The 23526-nt window shown below is 43.0% G+C and overlaps 1 protein-coding gene across 2 annotated transcripts; it reads right to left on the bottom strand.

Annotated features, from left to right (window-relative positions):
• Nucleotides 1-4417: 4417 nt before the first annotated feature.
• Nucleotides 4418-23264, bottom strand: TLR7 (toll like receptor 7). Of its 2 annotated transcripts, XM_027534448.1 has the most exons (3): nucleotides 22103-23264; nucleotides 21623-21723; nucleotides 4418-8596 (listed from the first exon to the last, which is right to left on the bottom strand). In XM_027534448.1, exons 2-3 carry the CDS (start codon nucleotides 21623-21625, stop codon nucleotides 5447-5449), a joined length of 3153 nt encoding a protein of 1050 aa, XP_027390249.1. In that variant the 5' UTR covers nucleotides 21626-21723; nucleotides 22103-23264; the 3' UTR covers nucleotides 4418-5446. The 2 variants fall into 2 exon arrangements, with proteins under 2 accessions (XP_027390249.1, XP_027390250.1); XM_027534449.1 differs by lacking the exon at nucleotides 22103-23264 and having other exon boundaries at nucleotides 21623-22096.
• Between the last annotated feature and the right edge of the window lie 262 nt (nucleotides 23265-23526).

Raw genomic sequence — 23526 nt, 5'->3', positions numbered from 1 at the left:
GGCTTGGGCTTTCCTTGCTGAAAGATCCCCGTGTTGACTCTCCCTGGTATCCCAAAGGAAGATGTGGTGCTTCCTGCATGGGCTCTGCAAACCAGCTGCTTCAGAAGCACTTAGGGAGTTTCCAAAATGTCCTGAGTACCAGAGATCAGGATCTCTGGCATGAAGGACTGGAATCCACATGATATCTAAGCTCCTTGGGTGAGTCTGCTGCAGCTGCTGCTGCTGCTAAATCGCTTCAGTCGTGTCCGACTCTGTGCGACCCCATAGATGGCAGCCCACCAGGCTCCCCTGTCCCTGGGATTCTCCAGGCAAGAACACTGGAGTGGGTAGTCATTGCCTTCACCAATGCATGAAAGTGAAAAGTGAAAGTGAAGTCACCCCTGTAAAATTGGGAGAACCAACTGGTCTGAGTGGACAGCTGGGTCAGTTTGGGGTAGGGCCATTTCCAGCCTCATGGACCTTGGCAGTTGACTTAACACATCTGATCGCACCTTCATCTCTGAGTTAATCCATCCTCTTTAAGATGGAGCCCCTAATACCACCTTCAGGGAGCTGCTGTGAAGATTTAATGGAATAAATGAGGTGCTGAGCTTGGCATTTGCTGCTTTATAAATGTGACTCCTTCCCCTCCACTTCCCTCTCCAGATCCCACTAGATAACGCTGTCCAGGTACCAGTGACTTCATCTTATGCCCTTCTTCCCAAGATCCTTCTTGCTATCTCCTCACCTGTCATTCCCTTGGGGGCCTGCCCTCAAGAGGAAGAGCAAATTGGTGATTTTTTTACAGTTCATTCTTCCCATTCCACTTTCATCGAAGGGTAACTAAATGGTGGGAAATGAGGACCCAGGGGAGAGAGATGAGCACTATAAAAGATTGTTATTTAATGCATTTCTTGTTGTTTAGTTGCTAAGTCATGTCTGACTCTTTTGCGACCCCAGGGACTGTAGCCCACCAGGCTCCTCTATCCATAGGATTTCCTGGGCAAGTATACTCCAGTGGGTTGCCATTTCCTCCTCCAGGGAATCTTCCAGGATCAGGGATTGAACCCATGTCTGCTGCTTGGGAGGTAGACTCTTTATGAGACTGAGCCACTGAACCACCAGGGAAGCCCACTTAGTGCATACCACCTGATTACAAGGTCCTGCTTGGTGGACCACCACTTGGACCTGGCCCAGGATATTACCCACTGTTTCAAGGTGACTTCAGGACAGTAGGATGGTTCTAACTGCCAAAAGAGTCCACCCCCGTCCCACTCCCTGCCAGTTTTCTTAGCAGCACAGTCCCCGTGGACAAAGGGCCTCAGATATGGGTTCATGGAGATGTTCCTACCAAGTTCTATGGCTCATGCAATTCACTATTGCAAAAGCCTCTGGGATGTCTGACCTGCTGCATCTCCTTGGCCAGTGATGGGTGAAGCAGTCATGTGTATCATACAAGACAAAGATGGTGTCCTAGTTGTCTGTCTCTGGCCTTTGCTTCAGGGGCGCCACCAGCCAGGATCCTGAGAACCGTTGTCTTGTGTCAGAAGCATCTGCCCATCTCACCGTGACCACTGGTGGGCTCTAGGGATGTCTGAAAATTGCCACAACGCCACAGGGACTTCCTCTTACCCTCCAGAACTAACAGACTGTTTCTGGAGGGTGCTTGTGAGACACTGGGACTCAAACCTCCTCAATTAGTCTGGGCTTTTTCAAAACTGTTAATATAAATCGCCAAGAGGGAGATGGGATGCTTATACAAAGAAATACAACCACTGAAATGTCATGGCAAACACATTAGAAACTGTCAATACTTACAACCCAAGAGCAGGGTAATCTTGAAGGCAGAGGACCAGATCTCATCCAGTTTCTTAGCCCACATGCTTGAAAATCGACATAAGTTGAAAGAATATGAATTTGAATGTGACGGAGAGTCTGGCCCATGTCAGCCAGGGAAAGTTTCACCATGCCAATTCAGAAGCTCAGGCTCAGTGAAGCAGGTGGGGATTGACTCTGTGTATGTGGGAAAGAGACCAGTGTTAAACCAGGATGACACACCAAACCAGTGCTTCCCCACAAAAGAATCCACCTGCAACAGTGGCTCCTTCTCTTCATTCTTGTGCAGGACACGAGGCTTGCCGGGGGCCCTAAAGCCGAAAAGGGAACTGAGAGGTAGGGGGAGACAAAAGAAGAGATATAAAACCCTCAAACAGGGTGCAAGTGCCCTGCTGTTATCTCCCTGTCACCAGTGTGGATGGCCCTTCTGCCACACAAGCTCCTCATGAGTTTGCGGCTTTTTTGCTCTTTGTGACCCTCCCCCCTCACTATGTTGGTCGGCTGGTGCATCTCATGTTTGCCTCCGTTACATTAACTCAGTGACATGGATTCATTTTCAGGCCTCGTGTTCTCCAGAGAACATCTCCTTTGGAGTCACCTTTAATCACGTTCTTTGGTCATTTTCTTCCCACACTGATATTTGTATTTCCAGAGAGACAAGGAATTCCCAGAGCTTCTCAGGCTCAAGGGTTCAGACTTCCAGCAGAGGGGCCTCATCTCCCACTACCAACTGCTCCTGAGGTCCGGCATCCCACCACCCAGCTGGTCAATCTGCCCCATGGCCAGGGTTCTCTGTCCACTTGAGTGTGTGCAGAAGAGGTGGAGGACAAATCAAACCTTGTCCCCACCCCCCATTGTAAAACGGGGTCATCAATACCTTACAGGAGATACAAGCTGGATCCCCTTGGTGAGGACCACGAGAGGCCAACAAAAAGCGTGTTTTATAGCGGGGGCGGGGCGGGGGGCAGGGACAGCCTCCTGAAAAAGAGGTGTGTGCATCCTTGCTGTCCCCGTCAGCTTCCTCGGGAACAAGACAAGACGCCCAGACTGTTACATCACTGCGGCCCCTCTCATGTAGTCTGTACTCCCTGACTACATGTAAGAGATCAGCTGGACCTAAGACTGTTTGGACAGAGCTGGGAGCAGACGTGAGGATGGGCCAAGAGACCTTAAGAGACCCTGACTTAGCCGTGGGGTTGCAGTCAGACTCAGACTTTCTCTGCTCTATGAACTGCAGCTCTGTGTTTCGCCTTTTTCACAGCCATAACGCTTACCTGCCCAATGCCTCTCTTGGCTTGGATCCTACGAATGTCCAAGTCGTGCTAAGGTACAGTCTCTATCTGAGGAAGAAGGACAGGTTCAGGGCTGGAAGAGGTTGGGAACCCCTTCATGGTAGCATGGGATTCATGGACAATCCGGAGTCTCTTCCCCACTCAGAGCTTGGCAGGGGACCTAGCAGTCATGTTTTCCTGGTGGCCTGAGTTGTTGGCTTTCGATCCAAGCCATCTATGAATGGCTCTAATGGTACAGGACTCCACAGAGGACCCTCAGGAGATTAAAAGAGTGACTTGTCAAGATACAAAGGAATTAAAATGAAAACCATCTGTTACTGTGCTTTGGGTCATTTCCTACAACAAACCACTGTGCACAACCTCGTGTTGAAATATGCTGTGGTTTCTGAGTTGTGTTGTTGTCAGTTTCCCTTCCTCTTGATTCATTTCAGAAGATGTTTGTCTTCAAGTGCTTCATGGTTTATAAATCACCAAAATAACTTAAACCTTGTATAGTTATGTGCTTTAATAGAAGAAATTTATGATGCCAACAGCCAATTTTTATGACGTTATCTTTGTTTTCACATAAGCACCTATGAAGTACAATCTAGCTTACTGAGGCTCAGATCGTTGGCTCTGTGGATTCCAGAGATTAATTTGGGAGTTTGTGACCCTTATTGATTACATGTCCTTTGGAAATAATACATATAGCCATCCTCAGAGTAAAACCTTTGTCTTTTCCATATATGAAGAAAACACAGTTATCTCCCAGATAATTTGAAGTCTGGGATTTGAAGCTATCTTCTAAAGGGCACAGACACCTCTGTAGATAACTTTTTTCATGAAATAAAAACAAACAGGTCACATTTCAGACTTTGGACTCATGCAAATTTATACACACTTAGAAAGTATGTGTCTTCAGAACATCTTGGTTCTTTCTGGTGTTTTTTTTTTGTTTTTTGTTTTTTTTTTTTTTTTTGAGTACTGAAGCCAAAGTTCAAGACTCAAGCTTTCTCAGTGTTAATGGTGGTAAACCTCTGTTCCTCCCCCAGCCTCCAAATTTAAAGGAATCCATGTGACTGTCATCCCTGCTTGCTAACTCTAAATAAATATATGCTCTTGGGGTTCTCCTTTAGAGTTTATCATCAAAGCTGTCTGACATTGATGGATCAAGTTTTCAGATAATTACAAGTATGCAGTATAAGTTAATAAAGCAGTTTGAAAGATCATCGGATGAGGCAACTTTTCTTTGGAAACAGTACTTTGCCATGCAGATAAAAAAAATCTGTCTTAGATCGGCTGCTGTAACAAAACATCACAAACTGCATGGCTTAAAGAACAAACATTTATTTCTCACAAGTCTGAAGCATGGAAGCCAGTCTGGAGGAAATCAGAATGCCAACGTGATCTGGTTCTGCTGAGGGTCCTCTTGTGTGTTATAGACTGGCAGCCTCTCTCCATACCCTCACACAGTGGGAACACAGCAAGTTAGTCTCCTGACTGCTTCCTCTAAGGCAGTAATCCCATCACGAGGGCTCCAGTCTCATGACCTAACCACTTCCTAAAAACCCCACCTCCCAACACCATCACATTGGGATATTAGGATTTCAACGTATGAACCTGGGGGGAGAGAAACATTTAGTCCAGAGCCATATTTAAGCAGGTAAATTATCATCAAAAGTAAAGAGCATGACTTTGCATACAGAGTGCTTTATTCTTCTCCCACTTGTAAGTAGACTATATCCATCGATGACAAAGATGTTTCTGTTTCCCCAAAGAGCCCAATAACAGGCCCAGGAGAGAAAGAGCAAGGAGCACTTGAGCTGCAACCACCTGCTGGGGGCCAGCACATGGTCTGCACAGAACGGGGCACTAGATGGTTGAGTCAATTGGCTGAAGAGTTAACTGTGTCTTTATTTTTACCACTAATTAACTGGTACATTTTAATGCCATATAAGCAGACTCTGAGCCTTTTTTTAACCCTATTTCTATACATACCAGTGCCTCTTAAGGGTAGAAGTGCAGTTCTTGGTGACTGTGTGTATGTGAAATAATCACAATTACAGGAGAATCAAAGTCCCACATCCTCTACTTGCCACCCTTCTCCCAACAGTATTTTATGCAAGGGCAGAAGACAAAGACTCAAGTGCAAATGGAGACAGAGAGAGCTGAGAAAGATGACTTGATGCTTATATAAATCCCATTTTTCCACTTCCTTTGTCATGTATTGGTGACTCCTCTCCAATATGGGCAATCCCAGGGCTTGAAGAATCTTAAAACGCTCTTCTGGCAACACATGGGTGAGCCTATCAAGGCAGCCAAGCTTCTCCTTGGTAGCAGTCACATTCGGCAAAGAAGGGCTAGGCTGTCTCTTTGAACACCTGACTGTAGGTCACGTGATTGTCTGTGGCCAGGGCATTTTTCAGACACTGCCAGAAGTACGGGTGAGCCTGTGGGTTTGTTGGCCACTCAAGGACAGAACTGCCACAGAGCCTCTTCCGGAGTTGGAGAAACTTGGACTTCTGAAGGGGCTTCTCAAGGAATATCAAGATGATTACATCCACTTTTTCATCCATGAGCCTCTGATGGGATAAGTAAAATGCTATCTTAAAATTTTCAGTCTTTGCGTACTTGTCTGTCATCACAAACACTGTCTTTTTGCTAAGCTGTATGCTCTGGGAAAGATTTTCCAGAACAGGCTGCCCTGGTAACCAGTCCCTTTCCTCAAGACATAAATTAAAACACTTCTCTCTCGGGTCTTCCAATTTGGCCACCAGCTCGTCCAAAACCCACTCTGTCACTGCTGGGTCTTTAGTGTCATATACAATGAAAGCATCATAGCAAGAATTGGGTGATATCAGACGTCGATACCCTTTTATTTTGGCTTTACAGAAATGATAACTATACCACACATCCCAGAAATAGAGATGGTTTGCTATTGTGATCATCATCAGAGAGAGAACTGCTGATATGGAAAGTGAGAACAGGATGAAGTTAGTCAGATCTAACTCACAGGTATATAGATCCAGAGAGACTACACTCTGGCCCTTGTGTGCTCCTGGTCCCATGCAAGTCACATCTGTGGCCAAGTAAGGAATAGTCACCTCGGTATGGTTAACCCACCAGACAAACCACACAGCATCACAGTTGCACAGAAATCGATTGTGATGCAGAAACAAAATGTTCAGATTGTTGAGGACGTTTTCTGGAAAACTCGTCTTTTGGATAACCTGAATTTTATTTGAGCTGAGGTCCAGATGTCGCAACTGGAAAGCACCTTGGAGAAAATACTTTGTCAGGCACCTGATTTGATTATTCTTAAGTATGAGTTTCTTGAGGCTGCGGGAACAGTTGGATAATCTCTCAGGGACAGTCTTCAGCTGGTTGAAGCTGAGGTCCAAAGTTTCTAGATTCTTCAGACTCTGTAGTCTTTCCCAACTGAAAGACTTGAGCCCATTTTTGGCTAAGGAGAGAGTCTTTAGATTTGGAGGCATACTATCAAAAACTCCCAAAGGTAAGAAACTCAGAGAATTTTCAGAGATGTCTAGCTCTTCTAAGTTTAGCAGATTCTTAAAGAATTTTAAGTATCTGTTATCACCATCTCTCCATAAAATATCCAAATGGTTGCCTCTGAACTCCAGGATTTGAAGAGATTCACTCTCCATGGTCCTGCTGGTGGAGGTAGCAATGTCATTATAGTTCATCATCAGTTTCCTCAGAACCTTGAGGTTCTTGGTAAAATTTAGCATGTGAGTAATTCCTTCTGATTGAAAATAATGGCTGTTACTGCTTATATCTAGGACTTCCAGGTTGTGCAGCTCCTCAAATGCAGTTGAGTAGAGTAAATCAAGCCGATTGTTAGAGAAGTCCAAATATTTCAACTCCACTAAAGGCTGAAATTCACTTCCATTAAGCGTCTGGCTAATGCTATTTCCTGATAAGTTTAGGCATTTGAGGAAAGAAAGATGCTGGAAATCAGAAGGCTTGATAAAAAATATATTATTTCTACTAAGGTCCAAGGTCTGTCCATACATATAACAATCTTCATTAAGAGGTAAGAAAGAAGGAGGCTCTTTGCTCTTGGACCGGCAGCTCCTTGCATACTCATCATATCTGAAATAATGCAGTGTTTCAAGGACCTGGGGCCCATGGCCTTCTACAGAAGTTCTCCTGTTAGAGCAGAAACCACCTTCAGGTGAATCTCCCGAAGGTGATATTTTATTCACTGAAAGATCTATGAATTTCAATGTTTTAAATTGGTTAAAAATGCTGAGGTTAGCAATTTTTATAAAGTTAGTGCCAAGATCAAGAACTTCAAGATTGGGAAGATTATGTAATGGGAAGAGGTTTAAACTATTCAGCTCTTTAAAGACATAGCCTTTGATTCGCAAAACTTTCAATTTTTTCAGTGAAGAAAATGCATCTGATAGATTTATAACTGCATGGTAGACCTGAAGATCATAATTGAAAGACAGATCCAAGTTGACAAGGTTATGAAGAAGATGTAAAAATTTGGCATCCCCAATTTCTTTGGCCAAGAAGTTTTGGGAAAGATCTAGTTCTTTAAGTTTGTTAATGTTTTTAAACCATCTTTGGGGCACGTGCTGTAGAGAGTTACTGTGTAGACGTAAGACTTGCAATTCTGTCAATGCATCAAAAGCATTTGGATCAATCTGTAGGGGAGAATTATTTTCACAGGGTGTGCAAGGAAATGGAACATTATAACAACGAGGGCAATTTCCACTCAGATCAAGAACTTGTAGTTGACTGAGGTTATTAAAATCATCTTCTTGGATTTTTGTAATGATGTTATTGTAAAGATAGAGTTCTGTCAAACTAGATGGCAAAACAGTGGGGACAGCTGAGATATTGTTATCTTTTAGGGAGAGCAATTTTAAATTTCTCATATTTAGGAAAGCATCTTTTTCGATAGTAAATGAAACATTACAAGGGTTACGATAGTAACAGTTTTGGCCCAGGTAGAGTATTTCTAGGTTGGCCAGTTCTGTTAGATTCTCCTTCATGATCAAAAAGATGTTGTTGGCCTCCAGGCTCAGCAGCTGTAAGCTGGGAGGAAGATCCTGAGGTATTTCTAGAAGCTGGTTTCCATCCAGGTAAAGAGATTTTAAATACGTGAGTTTGCTAAAGCTGTTGGGTTTAATCTGTAGCCTTTTGGTGCACACGTTGTCTTTTGGCCCCAGTCGAACAGGTACGCAGTTGCATCTGAAATCGATCTCCACCAGATGGTCCAGCCGGTGAAAGGAGGCTGGAGAGATGCCTGCTATGTGGTTAATGGTGAGGGTAAGGTTGGTGGCATTGGCAGGAATACCTCCAGGAATTTCTGTCAAATGCTTGTCTGTGCAGTCCACAATCACATGGGTATTTGGGGCATCCAGAGTGACATCACAGGGCAGAGTTTTAGGAAACCATCTAGCCCCAAGGAGTCCAGAAATTAGGATCATGTTAAAAAGGATAGGAAACTGTCTCTTCAATGTCCACATTGGAAACACCTGAAAGTATAAGAATAAATCACCCATTTAAAATACACCAAGATCCAGAATTTAAAACTCCCGTTTGCTGCCTCTCTCTTGCTCCATTTGAAAAATCAACAGCTCAGGTTTATCATTCTCAACTGTCTAAATAGCATCCCTGCCCCCACCCCATGACTGTAGTTGTCAATTACTGAGGTTCATAAAAACTTACATATTTCGCTTTCAGCATCTTGGCTTTTGTTATATCGCTTTTCAGATAGGGGAAGCAGCATTTTCCTATTCCCTGTTACTTATAATGTTACAATGAAAGAGCCGTCAACATGCTGCCAAAGTCTGAAATGCAACTACATCTGGTAAGAAAACCTTTAGTGCAATTAACATTTGCTTGTTAAGCCCACCTGGTACACATTACAAGAGTCCTTTACCACATCTGAGCTTCTTAATATGCTAAGTAGGGAAACACTTTGCAGACTGAGACACAGCTCAGCGATATTAACTGATCTGTTTATGGTCACCCAACTCCTGATATTTTGGCACTGCTATCTATAAGCCCATTTTCCTCTTGGACTATTTTTGGAAATTATCTCCAAGATGACTTGGGGATGAACATTTTCCCTACACATTGGGTTTACATTACACAGATTAGGAAAGGGGATAATATAGTAGGGTACCACCTGGGTGATCCCCAATTGATCAAACAGGATACTCATGGGAATGAAAGGGGAGGGGCTTTAATAATTTATGCCAAGACTACAGGCACAAAGACTCTCTCAGACCAACTGGGACATGTGGGAACCTACTCTTACGGGTAATTCTTGGGCATCTATGTTTAGTATCAGAAACAACTGGACTCTGGGCAAAAAAGACCTTAAGAGGGAATATGGGACATAATGAAGAGTTTTACTAACCACCCTATTAACTCGAGCTTGCCTTGCATAGGGGGTGGTTTACCATAGACTCGCTCTCAAGTTTCAGAATTTCTATCAATATTTTACTCCAGAACACTGGTTTTCATTTCGCCTGTGTTCATCCATGGGATGATCTAGCCTGGGTCTCTACAACAGCTTTCCAGCTCAGTTAATGCTTTCATCCCCTCACCTGACTGAATCAACCAGTCATGCTCATATCTAATAAATCTACTGCCTACTTCCCTTAATTCCCTTAATAGGGGATAAATAAGCAAAATTTTCCCTCAGCATTTTCTCTACTGCAAGATGGTTAAAGAAGGAGTTCAAAGAGCTTCTTCACACATCTTTGCACGCCTAAAGCTTGTTAATTTATTATCATTTTATTAAGTCTTTTCCTCCCATTTCTACCTGTTTTCTTGCACCTGTCCACTTTTCTCCTTGTCTACTCCCACCCCCTACTCCACTTTGCCAGGAGGTTTCACCTGGACTATCATCACACTGGACTCAAACCTGGTCTCCTTGACTCCCATCCTCCTCTACAATTCATCCATCAAGAGCATCAGAGCAGTCTTTATAAACATGAATCAGATCAACTACAGTGATCACTCATTATGTTTTGAATGAAGTCCAAAGTCTTTGCCATTGTTTATATCATGCATGTTTTGACTCTAGCCTACCACACTGACCTTGAACCACTTTTCCCCTTCTTTGACCACATGGCAGATATCCGGCCTGTTTTCTGTTCTGCATTTGAGTCAGTCTTGGCACTTGCTGTTCCCGCTTCCTGAAATGATCTTTCTCCTCCTCTTCCCACAGCCAGGTCATTCTCATCCCCTGGGTGTCTGCTTAAATGACACATCCCCAGAGAGGCTGTCTCTGAGCAACTTGTCTAAACACCCTCCCATGTAATAACAGTGATAAAGACAGGAGCAGTAATTAACTTAGATAGCATTTAGCATATGTTGGGCAAAGTTTGCAGTGCTTTACATATATTAACTCACTCATTTCATCTTCATATTAACCACATGAGGGCAGCATTACAGGTCTTTGGTCCCTTATCCACAACCTTTGCAACTAGATGTGTTTTGGAACTCAGAATTTTTCAGATTTTAGAAGGCAATGTGATGTATGTACCTCATATTATGTAACACTCCAACTGGAATCTGGGGCAGCATCTCATAATCAAACACATAAAAATTTGTGCAATAAAGCACAGGATTGTCCACTCTAAGTGGGATTTAAAAAACAAGAACAAAAACAACAAACACTAGATCATCTGGTTCTGGTCTAAGATTCATCTCCAAATGAGTTCAGATTAAGTTGTGCTTACCATCAGCTGAGTTAGGACAAAGCTTTCAGTTTAGGGATTCTGGAATTGTAGACCTCTATTATTATCCCCATTTTACAGATAAGTCAACTGTGGCAGAGAGAGGTATATGTACTCTGTATTAGACTACTGTGCTTTATTTCTTTCATAGTCTTTAGCACAATCAGAAATAATCCTGTGGATCATTTATATGCTTCTGGTTTATGTGCTTATTTGTTTTATATATATTTTGCATGCCAATGTTAGCTTCGAGAGAGCAGGGTTTTGTGTGCCCTCATGTAAAACAATGTCTCGCACTTAATGCTGATTATGTTTGCAAAATACATGAATGAAAGAATAAATGCATAAATGAGTGAACAGTGAAATACAGCAAAATAGTTAAAAGAAATCCTCCTTGGAGTAGGTTAGGTGTACAACATAATGATTTGAGATATTGCAAAATGATCACCACAGTAAGTTTAGTTACCACACATAGTTCCAAGTTTTTTTTTCTTCTGATGAGAACTTTTAAGATCTACTGTCTTAGCAACTTTGAAATACGTAATACACCATACTTACATGACATTCCCAGAAGGCCAACTTCAGTTTTACTCTAAGGGGAAATTGCTTGACAATATTCCTAATGATGACATGTGATGATTAACTCCTAACTGTTCCAGGCAATTTTATGAAAGAAATGCCCTAGGGCTGAAGTTAGCCTAGCGGGGAGGGGAAGCTAACTTTATTTTTTTTAAATTGGAGGATAATTACTTTACAATATTGTGATGGTTTTTGCCATACATCAACATGAATCTGCCACAGGTGTACATGTGTCCCCCTTCAACTTGAACCCTCCTCCCACCGTCCTCCCCATCCTATCCCTCTGGGTTGTCCCAGAGCACCAGCTTTGGGTGCCCTGGAAAGCTAACTTTAGTTTTAGTTCTATAAGATGGATGGAAAGAAACATAGCTTCGCTAAGTGAGGTTTTCACTGCCTGCAGCCTGAATTCTAAAGATGATTAAGACTTCCTTAATTTGGGGCCTTCTGGGTTTGAAAAAGCCAACTGCCTTACCCCAAACAATAGCAGATGTCATGGATACAGCTTTAAGAGGAAGTAAGTGTATGTTCACACACATTTTTCTAGCACTTTCCATTAAGCATTTTCTAGAAGACAGTGAAAGCCAGCCCAGGGCCCCCAAAATCTGATTAGGAGTGCTGCCTTCTTCTTGACTCAGACAGCCTCTGGGAAGTTGATTAAATTGAGAGACAAGAACACTGAGGGAATACAGAATCTTCAGACTTAAGTGGTCTAAAGCTGCTCTGGCCAATGTGATAGCCACTGGTCACGTGTAGCTGTTTCTATTTAAATGAATTAAAATGAAGTGCAACTTTCAAATTCAGTCTCTCAGTCACACTAACCATATTTCAAGCGCTCAAAGTCACCTCAGGTTCGTGGTTACTGTATTCAAGCACACAGATACGGAACATTTTCCATCACTGTGCAAAGTTCTAGTAGACAGAGCTGGTCTAGACTAGAGGTTGGCAAACTTCTTCTCTAAAGGGCCGGACAGTCAATATTTTAGACTCAGTTCAGTTCAGTTGCTCAGTTGTGTCTGACTCTTTGCGACCCCATGAACTGCAGCACGCCAGGCCTCCCTATCCATCACCAACTCCCAGAGCTTACCCAAACTCAAGTTTATTGAATTGGTGATGCCATCCAACCATCTCATCCTCTGTCGTCCCCTTCTCCTTCTGCCCTCAATCTTTCCCAGCATAATTGAAGCTATTAATGTGGGTACTTAAATAACCACTTAGAACATTATGAATCAAGGTGGTAAAAAATAATTCTCAGCTCACAAAAACAGGTAACAGGACAGATTTGGTCCATGGGTCGTAGTTTTCAGGGCCCCGGTCTGGGCAAAAACTTCCATTTGCACATGGAATTACCTCAAAGCAAATCCAGTTCAAGTCTGCCAAATATGAGAAGAAATCATATCACCTGTAAACCTCTAAGTTGCCTCATGGGCCGCTAATTTCAACCAATAGCTTTTAGCCAATTATTTCATCCTCACCCCAAGAAATAGGTTCACTGACAATGAGGACACTGAGATGCAGAAACTATAGAACTTGCCTGTCAGGAGATCTGGCATGCAGTGCTGGCCCTCAGCAATTCTCCTGGCTTACCTTCCCAGAAGTCTAGGTATCAATTCACCCATGTCTCCCTCTAGGAGGTAAAACACTCTAGGGGCTGTGGCCTTATCTGTCTTGACCATTTCTGATGATGCCTGCCACCTAGTGAGCACAAGACAAATATCGGGCAAGTAAACCAAGGCTTTGAACGTTCTTAAAATCCCGTGGAGGCTCACATTCAATGATCACAAACAGTAAAGTCTTTCCAAAGATCAGATTTTTGATAAGGCAGTGAGGAGGGACCAGGAGGGCTGAGGGCTTCTCAAGGAAGGAAGGAAGGAAGGAAGGAAGGAAGGAAGGAAGGAAGGAAGGAAGGAAGAAGGTGAAGTCGCTTAGTTGTGTCTGACTCTTTGTGATCCCATGGACTGCAGTCTACCAGGATCCTCTGTCCTCTAGGGCTTGCCTAGTGGCTCAGAGGTTAAAGCGTCTGCCTGCAATGCAGGAGACCTAAGTTCAATCCCTGGGTCAGGAAGATCCCCTGGAGAAGAAAATGTCAACCCACTCCAGTATTCTCGCCTGGAGAATCCCATGGAAGGAGGAGCCTGGTGGGCTATAGTCCACGGGGTCACAAAGAGTCAGACAAGACTGAGCGACTTCACTTCACTTTCACTTTCACTTTGTGACCCCATGGACTGTAGTCTACCAGGATCCTCTGTCCATGGGATTTTCCAGGCAAGAATACTGGAGTGGGTTGCCATTTCCTTGTCCAGGAGATCTTTCTGACCCAGGGATTGAACCCGGGTCTCCCGCATTGTAGGCAGACACTTTACCATCTGAGCCACCAGCAAAGTCTGAAATCGGAAAAGAGCCACAGAAGAAAAGGGGATGGTATCCAAGGGAGGCCCTGGGGAGCAGACCTACAGAAGGACTCCTATGCAATCTGTTTTCTCAGAAGTTCTTCCCCCTAGAACCTGAAACCTGAGTGGGAGCACAGAACTCATTTGTCTCTCCTGGGAACAAGCACAGCCAGGATGGGACTGTCCCTGACTTGTATTCAGTCGCTGAGTCCCAGCCCAGGCAAGCTGGATGCCGGACAAGCCTTCTCGTGGCTCTCTGCGCCAGCTGCCTGGAACTCACAGATGGGTTCTGATCAAGCAGGAGAGGAAGAAAACTGAGTCAATGAACAAAGCCTTTTAAATGTGTTAATGAGAAATAATACCTTTCAGGCTTCCAAACAGAAAAGGTATGTTTGAGAAGATGATTGTAAAATGTGAAATAGTCCTTTATTCCCAAATTTCCCAAAGTATGGAAACTTCCCCTTTCAAACCATGGGGAACTACATGGCTTCAGAATTAAGCTAGGACCTTCGCTTCAACTAAAGACCATTTTTAAATGTAAGTGTTCATTCAGCATGATATGAGGTCTGTTTTTTTCATTTCATACAAATAACCCACATTATTTTTTTTTGCAATAATTGCCAAAGACATACATCTTTCAGGAATTTGATTTGTAAAATAACATAATTCACCATAATAGGCCTGGCTTTAGTCATGAATCATAGCTGATTACACATGCAAATATACTGGGTAAATTTGGATGCCCAATTAGCAAGCTAATTATGGTAAAAATGGGACTGTGATTTTGTACTCACAGGTGTTCTGTTCTCTCAGTAAATCACCTTTTTGTTAAAATGGAAAATGTAGAATTCACACTGACTAGTCATCAGACAGTCATTTGTGTTTTTTTTTTAATAATGGTCAATTACCAGGTATTTATTATGTTTAGATGCCAAAGAAGATACTTTGTTTATATTACATCACTGAGCCCTGACAATGAAGTTTAAAAGACATAAATATTCCCATTTTGCTGATGAGAAAACAGGGATCAGAAAGGCAGTTTCAAACCAAGATTCAAACTCCATTTTAACCAATCATCTTCCAGTTATTTCATATTGTTCCAACAAATGCACTTGGTATGCTATATACATGCATTTTGGTTAATTTCCTTTTCAGTTAAAGGATTTTTGGTCATCTAATGTTTTGATATTGTGGTATTTGGAGTTTTCATAATAAAAATGTCCAAATATTATGAAAAGGTATTTATGATTTGAGTGGGACCAACTCGAGAGAAAAAAAGAGACTTTTCAGATCATATAGTTCTTAGGTGTGCATTCATATCCAGTAATGCTATGCTAGCATAGTTCATGGATTTATAAATTTAAAGGCAGACTGAGCTTTAGCTTCCTAATAAAGAAATATATGCCAAGGCCCCCAGATGCAAACATGCTGGAATCACCACAAAAATGGCAACAAAGGAGGAATAGAGAGTAAAAGGAGATGAATTCAAAGAGGGAGGAGCTGTAGTCCCACATTGAGGATTCCTACAGGGCCTTGTCAGCCATCCCAACAAGGAATGGAAGATCGATTCATTGCAAATTTTTAAGTCAAAGAGTGCCATGGTCTGACTTCCATGTTACAAAGATCATGCTGGTTACTGCCTTGAAAGAGACAATGAGGGGTGAGGTTGGAAGCGTGGAGACCAGTCAAGAGGCTATGATGGTAATTCAAGCAAAAGCCCCAGCTGGCTGGGGTAGAGGTGGTGAGAACTAGCCAGATACTTGGATAGATTTGGAAGGTGAAGCCAAATCAAATAGGACTTTCAAGTTCTTGGAAGAAAATGAGAAGAGGGGTTGGAGGCAGCCAGCATTTCTGAGAAGCTTCCTGCAAAGGGGAACAAAGATGCTGGCGGTAGTTCCCAGGGCCAAGAGGGTCAAGAGGATTTATTTGAGGATGGAAGGAATAACAGTACATTGTAATGATGGTGAGAGGGAAAAAAACTTTTTTCCAAAAACCCCATCATTAATAATAGTACCAATGACAATGCAGGAGAGATGGGAGAATGCTGGTGTGTGGAGCCCAGGGAAGGAAGCAGGCAGGTGACCCAGTGCACTAGTGGAGAGATTTGGCTTTAGCAAGGAGCCTAACAATTCCATCCTTAGTATAAGAGTCTGCAAACTATGCAATTATCTCCCACCTCCTTAGAAGCTGGGCAGGCTTTTGGGACTGTCTGGAGGACAGCAGCAAAGTAGGACTACACAACTTCCCAGGCAGGGACAGACAAGGTGGGAGACTTTCACGGCACCCAGTGCTCCATCTTTCCCTGTCTCTCTCTCCACCTGAACTGGAGTCCTGAGCCACCAGCCTTGGAAGAAGCCCGGCGACAGCACATCTGACATGTTGGGGAGACCACCCAGAGACAGGGGCAGCCTGCAGCTGCGGAGCTTGCCCATCTGGGCACCAGACCTGTGTGGGCGGAGCCCAGCCCCTGACATTGACTGCAAGGCGAGCAGTCACACAATGACACACCAGCGCCAGAGTCACCTTGCTGAGCCCAGTCAACCTGTGGGCCCGCCACTCCTAACACTCGAGGACAGTGGTTGTTTCGAGCCAGTGGGTTTGGGGGTGATCTGCTCCGCCGTGGTGGGTAACCAGACCATAAGTCAAGCAGGACGGGCAGGTGTAGAAGCTCTAGGTGGGCACATAAGTGGGGAGGAGCAGGTGGGTAATCTCTTCCAATTGCTGTGATGCTCTTGGGGAGACGGTGAGCAGCCGGCAGGAGGGGCTGGTGGGGCGAGGGAGAGGGGAAGGTGAAGAGAGTCCTCTAGGCAGAGGAAGTCAGGTGTGATTACCTGGTGGCAGGGAAAAACCCTTCACCATTCGGTATTTCATCTGCATTCCCCTCGCAGTCTTTATTATGTAATTTTCCATAGCCCCTGATCTGGTTGGATGAAAGGCCTACAGAAAAATTCTTCACAGAAGGAAATTGACCTCAAGGTGAGAACGAGTGAGGCCAGGGGACACTCACGGTTACACTCAGTTAAGAGAAGATCTGCTCCCTCCTTCGCTCATCTACCCAACAGACTGTCTGAAAGGCCAGCATACTGGGCATCCTCTGTGGGCTGTGACATGCCAGCCTTCAAGGGACCACAGGTCAGTGCCCTCAGATACTCCTCCCATTTATTTTCAAGATGAGAGAGCAGGAAAAAAAAAAAAAAAAAAGGCCACATTGCTTGAGTTGAAAAGGAAGTGTTGGAATATGCATTTCCAGTGGAGGGAGTCACTGAAGCCAAGCTACTAAAGCCAAGCAGACCACGGCGCAGTGGGGATCCCCCACGTGGACGGGCTGGGTTGAAGCAGAGGTGATGGCAGGCTGGAGAATCATGAGACAGGGACCAGGAAGAGACAAGGAGTGGGGCGCCATTGTGGGAAATCCTTGAATTCGAATTCAGTAAACTTTTGTCATGTTGCCGTGACACTGAATTGTTTGATAACTAAATAAGCGTTGTATATATCACCCTAGGGGCTAACCAAGGTCTGCAAATAATGGAACTTAACAGATGTGATATTGTTTTATAGGCCAGACTCCACTGGGAATTTCCCTACTAGACTTACAATGACCAAATATCCCCTTTTTGCAAATTTTTGAAATATTTCTAATTATAGGCTAACCTCTGAAAAGTGTAATTACCATAGACATCAAAGTTTCATTATATAACAACCAAAAGATTAAGTACAAGGACATAACCCATTTACTTAAAAAATAGACTTTTTATCATTTCCTTTCTCCCATTTTAGCCCAACAGACCTAGTTTTCAAAATAAAAGAGTCAAACGATATAAAGGAGTCTTATATAAATTAGAAATTCAACAGCTACCTTGCATCATAACAGGCACCAAAGACCAGAAGAAATTACATCTTACTTGACCTCATACCCTACCCTCTTTTTTCCATAAAGGAAAACTGTCAACTTGGCACACTTTTTCAGTAAAGAGCCAGTCAGTAAATATTTTGTTTTGCAGGCCATACAGTCTGTATCACAGCTACTCAAATTTGCCACTGCAGTGCAAAAGCAGTTATAGACAATATATAAACAAATATGCAAATACTAAAGCTAATTGTGGGCACAAAAATTTGAATTTAATATAACTCTTAAGGGTCACAAAGCAGTATACTTCCTTTGACTTTTTCAATCATTTAAAGAGATTAAAAAAACCTCTTAGCTTGTGGGCTCTACAAAAACAGGTGGCAGGCTGGCTATGACCCACACCCATTATTTGCATTGCAACCTAAACTTTGAGGGACTTCTGAGATATAAAAATGATCTATTCTTGGGGTGCAAAGACGCTGGTTGGTTGGTTGATCTGTAATGATTGCTTTTAATTTTAGTATGATTTTCCCTATTTTTAAATAATCAGTTTTGATTAGTTTAGTTAATGGACTGCTTTGTTTGGCCAGGAAGGAGTGTGCTATATCTAAGAGCAGAATAATGTTTTTATTTGTAAAATCGCTTAACTACTGTTATATCTTGGCATGTTGCCTCTAACACTCATCTCCCTCTTCCTGTATCTATTTCAAATAGTGAGAAGCACTTCAATACTGCCAGATGCTTCATCTAGTAAAGTTTTGATTTTAAGTTCTTATTCTGTCATCTAAGCTGTCTTGGACATTAGTGAATCACTTTCCCTCATGAGCCTCTGATTTCTCAACTATAAAATGGTTTGAATACAGGGCTCTTTTGTGAAACTATTGAGAAAACTATTGAGAAACTATTGAGAAACTATTGAGAAAAACTATTCATGCAAACTGTCATTCCAGATGAACCACCATTTAGCAAGCATCTAGTATGTGCATTAAAAACATCAGGAATAAACAATACTTCACTACTAGATTGCTTTTTCCGTTTACCATTTTATCATGAGTACTTTCTTATGTCATTCAGTATTCTTTTAAAAAATATGAGACTTCCCTGGCAGTCCAGTGGTTAAGACTCCAGGCTCTCAATTCAGGGTCACAGGTTCAATTCCTGGTTGGGGCACTAAGATCCTGTATGTCAACCAGCACAGCCAAAAAACCAAAATTAAACAAATAAATAAACAGATGATCTGATGGTTATATAACATGCTACTTAATGTCAGTCAGTCAGTCAGTTCAGTCGCTCAGTCGTGTCCGACTCTTTGCGACCCTATGAATTACAGCACACCAGGCCTCCCTGTCCATCACCAACTCCTGGAGTTCACTCAAACTCATGTCCATTTAGTCGGTGATGCCATCCAAACATCTCATCCTCTGTCGTCCCCTTTTCCTCCTGCCCCAAATCCTTCCCAGCATCAGAGTCTTTTCCAATGAGTCAAATCCTCGCATGAGGTAGCCAAAGTACTGGAGTTTCAGCTTTAGCATCATTCCTTCCAAAGAACACCCAGGACTGATCTCCTTTAGAATGGACTGGTTGGATCTCCTTGCAGTCCAAGGGACTCTCAAGAGTCTTCTCCAACACCACAGTTCAAAAGCATCAATTCTTCAGTGCTCAGCTTTCTTCACAGTCCAACTCTCAAATCCATACATGACTACTGGAAAAACCATAGCCTTGACTAGACGGACCTTTGTTGGCAAAGTAATGTCTCTGGAGGACCACAATTAATGAACCCTTTCCCAACACTTGACATGAGATGTTCTCTTTGCTATGCTGCACAGACTAACCTTCATAAATTGCTTGTGACATCCCTGATCATTTCTTTAAGAAGAGTTTCTAGAAGTGGAGTTTCCATATCAAAGGGTCTGAACTATAACTATTAATAAGATCGAATAATTTCCCTATGCTTTTTGACCTTTTCTGGTTTTTTTAAAAACTGTTTTCATATTTTTTCTTATAAAAGATATCCCAATTTTCTTCTTAAGGACTACATTATCGCGCTTGAAGCCCACATTGAAGCCCTGAGTAGGAGTGTGTGCTGGGCTCGGTCTAGGTAGAACAGAGGGGTCTCCAGCACGGCTTCCAGGGTTGAGCTGCCCAGCCAAAACCAGAAGTTCTTAGACTCTTGAAGCCCCGGCTCCCTCATCTATGACTTACAAGGCTGCTTAGAGGGTGAAATCGAAACAGAGACGTCCAGCCCTAAGCACGATGCTCACTATAGTAAGCAGTCAATAAATGTGAGCTCTCTTTACTACCATCAATCCTATCACACCATCCCTCAAGGGGCACAGGCAGATGTGGGCCTCAGTTTGCCTATAAACAGACATCTGAGTTTCTAGGAAATGAAACTCTACACTGTTGCTTCTCTGTCTCTTCACACAGTGTCCTGTGGTTAAGTCTTCATTAGACCTTAGACATGAAATGAGCCTGGGAGCCCACCTTCCAATCTAGAAGTCAGAGTGGGTTCCTGGTACAAGTACTCCATTGTGTCTAGTTGGGGTGACAAAATAATTTCAGCAAGAAGTCACTGGTGTCTTTTTCTGATGAATTTTGTGGCATGCCTAATAACTCATACCACATGCAAAGGCTCTAAATATACATTCTGTTATTTGAGCCTCCACAATGGCCCAGCAAGGCAACTAGAGAGCCATAGTAATGTTCATTTTATAGTATAAAAAAAAAAGCTGAGTTTCAGGGGGCTTAAGTGATAAACCTAAAGATCCCTCACTAGTAACTGGGATAGTGAACATGACAGAGTCTCTCTGTGACTAAACTTTAGTCAAGCTCCTCTGACTCAGCCTTGATATTTGGGCTTTTGTGTTCATGTGGCCATTTTTCACAAGGATCCTGTCAGGTTGGTTTAGGAAGAGCCCCTCACCACAGTTTCATTATCCTTGCTATCTGATCAAATACCCCATCTCTACGACCCCCCAGGGAACAGTCCATCTTCCTGGCCTGCTTTCAGCAAGAACCCTGTCAGGTGGGTCGAGTCAGAACCACCCCACGCCCTGCCACCCCTGATGTTTCCTCTTAGTAATTTTCCACCCGCTGACCTCCACTCTGCTCCTGGACTATAAATCCCACATGCCTCTGCACTATTTGGAACTGATCCCAGTCCTATACTACAGTCTCATTTCCCCGATTGCAACAGTTCCTGAACAATATCTGTTTTTACAGCTTTATCTACTGTCTGGTTCTGGTTTTCTTGGACTGCATGGGAGCCCAGGCTCCCTGTATTTCTAGTCCTATGCATCCTGCCCGCTCCCTCCCCTGCATACTTGTTTAGACACCACCAAATGCTAGAAAAACACAAAGGAACCTCAGTAATTTGTATGGTAATAAAGCCCGAAACGAGGGCTTCCCTAGTGGCTCAGTTGGTAAAGAATCCGCCTGCAATGCAGGAGACCTGGGTTCAATCCCTGGGTCAGGAAGATCCCCTGGAAAAGGAAATGGCAACCCACTCTAGTACTCTTGCCTGAAGAATTCCAAGGATGGAGGAGCCCGGCAGGCTACAGTCCATGGGACCACAAAGAGTTGGATACGAGTGTACAACTAACTTTCAAAACCAAAAACGTGGGGTGAAAAAAGTTAGACCCATAGAAGCTATTTCCCCAATTCAAACATTTGCTCCTCCTCAGGGCAGGATGCATTATTTCTTATAGGAAGGAGAACACAGCAAGTATTGATTAATCTTAATTAATTGAAATTACTACCATCTGAGCCACCAGGGAAGTCCATAGGAATGAGAACACAGCAAGTATTGATTAATCTTAATTAATTGAAATTACACAATACCCCCATGATTAATCTTGGTTATGAAAGATCATGAAAGTTTTCCTCAGTAAATAACTGAAATACAGATAACTTAAACATCTCTCTTGCTAGCCAGTTTCAGTTCTTCCACAAAAAAGGACAAATAACACTTTTTAGGGATCTCTTAGCTGTCCTTACCATTTTCAGTCTTCTTCCAAAATGAAACAGAGAGGTCTGGTTGAAGAGAGCAGAACATGAGAGGTGTCAAGATCAGCCTGAGATGGACCCAGTAGCATCAACTAAGATAAAGAGAAAACACCAAACTTTACCTTGCAAAGACAGCAAAGGATTGATGCTTCAAATTGTGCTGGAAAGGCTGCTTTAATATACGCTGTTGAAAACACGTATTAATAGTATTTACTTCCTCAAGTCCAAGTATCAAGCCCAAATATACAGACGAGAGACACACTCCATAAAACCATTTCCAGCATTATTGTAAAAGTCTGACTTTATCTTCAAAGAAGTGACATTTGAGACTACCAAAACTCTTCTTCAGATTCTAAAAAAAAATTTTTTGCATATGATTTGGGTCCCTTCCCCTCTCTCCCCTTCTCTCTGAGAATGGCTCACAGATCTAGGTACTTAAATGATCTGAGTTTTTCCCAATGTTTAAAATACCTTTCTTTGCTGCATGGAGTGAGTCCAGGTCTGGAGTCTTCTGAGGTGAAGAGATGAGCTGTGGAAAACCTACCTAAGTCATGGAGACTCCAGGCTGCCAGTCGTGAACTTTCTAAGTGCAAAGACTGGTTAGGGGGTAGGGGGAGGAGTGTGACTATTTATGCCATCTCAGACATGAGGTTTGCAGAAGCAGCAGGTTCCTTTTATTTCTACCACCACAGTCAGGGAAACCTCATGTCTAAATTCAAGCAACTTGGCTGGCTGATGTTTTTTTCTAGAAGTTTCTCAACTGGCGCACTCCTGCCATTTCTGGTGAGCTACATCTTTGTGGCATTGTAAGAGGCTGAGCAGCAACCCTGACTTCAGCCCACGAGATGCCAGCCACACTGCCCCTCGACAATCACAGATGTCTCTAGACATTGTAACACAGCCCCTGCCCCTGACTGAGAACCGTCATTCTACAGGTATCTTTGAGACGTGTCTACATTTCCCTTGTTCTCTCTTAGGCTCAGCTGAAAGGGACTCTGGTTTCTAAGCAGGGGCAGACTTGGTTCTCTCACTTGGGTGAAATGAGGGCAGCTATACTCGCAGTCCAGGGTCAGGTAAAACCGTTTCTCAAAGTGGGGTTTCTGGGAGACTCATTCCCTTCTGAAGTGATTACTGGGCCTTTTAGGGGGTAGAGTCAAAATATCGGTGGTTATGTTTAAAAGTCCACCTAGTCGATCCAGAGAGAATTTGAAAATTGCCAAGAGTGCCACAGGAAAACCAGTTGCTAACCATCAGTGATATCTACTGGATTGAAAAGCAAGCAGTGCCCTAGGTCAGCTGAAAAACTACTAGATACAATAATAAATGATCTTTACTGGGAGTTTATTTTGAACTGGACTGTTCTAACTGCATAATATGTATTATTTCATTGACTACTAAAAAGAACGAAGAAATATCTTCTTAGCCTTAAATTTTTTTTTTTTTTTTACAAATAATGGAATTAATGCAGAAAAGATACTGGACTCTCCTCAGGTCACATACCATGTAAATGATATTCACACAAGCAAAAATTAAATGCCTTCTTATCATACCACTTTGCCATGCAAATAATACATAAAAATTAATAGCTTTCTCACATATTTTGTTGTTTGGTTGCTAAGATGTGTCTGACTCTTTGAGATCCCATGGACTGTAGCCTGCCAGGCTCCTCTGTCCATGGGATTTCCCAGGCAGGAATACTGGAGTGGGTTGCCATTTCCTTCTCCAAATAAACATTTCCTTCTCACATATAGACAGTAACTAATCCAGATGCATAATAGAACTTCCATGTAAAAGAGCAACAAAAAATATGAAATATTTGGGAAGAAAATTGTCATGAAACGCTTGGGAACGAAGAAGGTGGTAGATGGGCAGGGGTCAATGACGCCTTACCTCGC

Source organism: Bos indicus x Bos taurus, chromosome X, assembly GCF_003369695.1.
Source record: "Bos indicus x Bos taurus breed Angus x Brahman F1 hybrid chromosome X, Bos_hybrid_MaternalHap_v2.0, whole genome shotgun sequence".
In the NCBI taxonomy this organism is placed as follows: Eukaryota; Metazoa; Chordata; class Mammalia; order Artiodactyla; family Bovidae; genus Bos; species Bos indicus x Bos taurus.
This window is presented reverse-complemented; position numbering and strand designations above follow the sequence as displayed.